Source organism: Austrofundulus limnaeus, unplaced genomic scaffold (genome assembly GCF_001266775.1).
Source record: "Austrofundulus limnaeus strain Quisiro unplaced genomic scaffold, Austrofundulus_limnaeus-1.0 Scaffold728, whole genome shotgun sequence".
NCBI classification, from domain to species: domain Eukaryota; kingdom Metazoa; phylum Chordata; class Actinopteri; order Cyprinodontiformes; family Rivulidae; genus Austrofundulus; species Austrofundulus limnaeus.
In genome coordinates this window covers 125101-126890 of record NW_013953130.1, presented here as the reverse complement: position 1 = coordinate 126890, position 1790 = coordinate 125101, and the positions used below count along the sequence as shown (strand labels likewise).

At 35.8% G+C, this 1790-nt stretch overlaps 1 protein-coding gene across 3 annotated transcripts in view; it reads right to left on the bottom strand.

Moving 5' to 3' along the window:
* Positions 1-1790, bottom strand: part of afdnb (afadin, adherens junction formation factor b) — a gene marked incomplete at its 5' end in the record, with an annotated part of 50296 nt that overhangs the window by 28541 nt on the left and 19965 nt on the right. For all 3 annotated transcript variants that reach the window (XM_014028212.1, XM_014028213.1, XM_014028215.1), the window contains 4 exon segments: positions 195-278; positions 350-459; positions 593-666; positions 738-803. In XM_014028212.1, the coding sequence (XP_013883666.1) occupies positions 195-278; positions 350-459; positions 593-666; positions 738-803 (334 nt within the window).

Sequence of the window (1790 nt, the reverse complement as noted above, 5' to 3'; positions counted from 1 at the left end):
TGTTACCGACATCTGATGAAAATTTCATGTCATTAGCACCTCTAGTAATATATTTACTGAGAAAAATGGTGACGTGTTCAATACTTATTTCACCCGCTGTAATATTACTGCATTTATTCCGTCACATGGTGCATTAAATGTATTTCACATTAAGGCACACATGTGTCCAGCAGAGGTTAGACACGCTCTCTCACCCGTCATGTTGGGGGTGGAGCGGTAAAGTGGCTTGTTTCTTTGCTTCATCTGCTCTCTGTGTCTGCTGCCTCTGAGGAGACTCTCTGAGGAGAAGAAACTAYAAGTTTGAACTGGACCGATGGGAAACAGACATTATGTTTGATTAGGTTCTGACCGGTGGTGGGTGGTCCGTTCAACAGCTCCCTGACACCATGATAGCTCGCTCCAAACTTTGCCACCTGTAAGGTCACAACAGGACCAGTCTGCACCATGATGGCTGCTGCCCTAAAATATAAAACCAAARCATGTAAAAATGCAGCTGCAGTTAATAATCTGCAGGAAAATAAACATGGAAGAGATTCTTTAAATTTGGATACAGCGTTCTCTGATAAACGCTCTCTGTGTCTTTAGTCGTCACCTTTCTTGGCTGAGTCCAAGCAGACTTTGACCGTCCACACTGATCAACTGATCTCCTGCTGTTAACCTCCCACTCTGTGAAAACAAAAGTTCAACTTATTTAAATCAGAAAATCTAATCAAACCATCAAAGCTTCATGATCTCACCATGTCAGCTGGTCCTCCCCTGACAACAGATTTAATATAGATCCCAACTGTGTCCTGACCTGCTCCCTGTGCAGAACAACACAAACWCTGTTCATTAACCTCTTTACTTCTAAAACTTTATTTCCATACTCAGTCCTAATTACCTGATTATTCACAAAACGTTACTCCAGTTATTTATTATTTGTATCACTAACTTTTACAGCCTTTTGCTGCTCACAGACCTGTTTTWTGTAGATGTGTTGCTGCCATAAAACTCCAAATTACTTTATTTCTTCCTAAATAAAGGTAGAGTTTCTTAGTTTAAACATTTGATGAGCTTACTGTGTTTCATTGTAAATAAAAGACATGAAAACATGAGCATCTTTTCTTCCTTCATCCAGTTTGTTTTCATGGTTATTAAACTGAATTCCTCCAACTTTCATAGACTTTCATTACATTTTAGCTCAAAATTGTGTCTTGAAAACCAGAATGTGAGGTTTTTAACTTAATAAAAATTCATCAAATTTAATCTCCTACATGAAACTGAAACACTGACGTTTGACTACCAGTCTTCTGCTGCTCAGTTTAATTTATTAAAGATCTGACAGCTTTAACATTTATTTTAGACCGTGGTTTTACAGTTCATAAATAAAATTATAGTTTTGTTCTGAGCTTCGGTTAATACAAACCTGAAAAGTTCTTGTTCTTAGATCTGTTGTGAGTTTTCATACTCAAATACAGAGGTTCTTAACCTTTTTGACCTCGGGGCCCAATTTACTGAACATAAAGTGACACGAGGTCCAGTCAGACATTACTAATGTATGGATCAAAAATGATAATTATTATAAATCTTGGTTTAATTTTATTGTATTTACATTATAACTAAATTAAACACTTACAGTTTATAAGTAAAACTCCTGTTAAATAATCACAAGACATGATTTATAACAAACATTTTTATATTGTAATCTGCCCATAACAATTATTTGAACAAATACAAAGGTCAGTCAACAGACCACTCAGGCTTATCAGCACAAATATATATTTTTTTTAATATAAATGATAACAATAGAC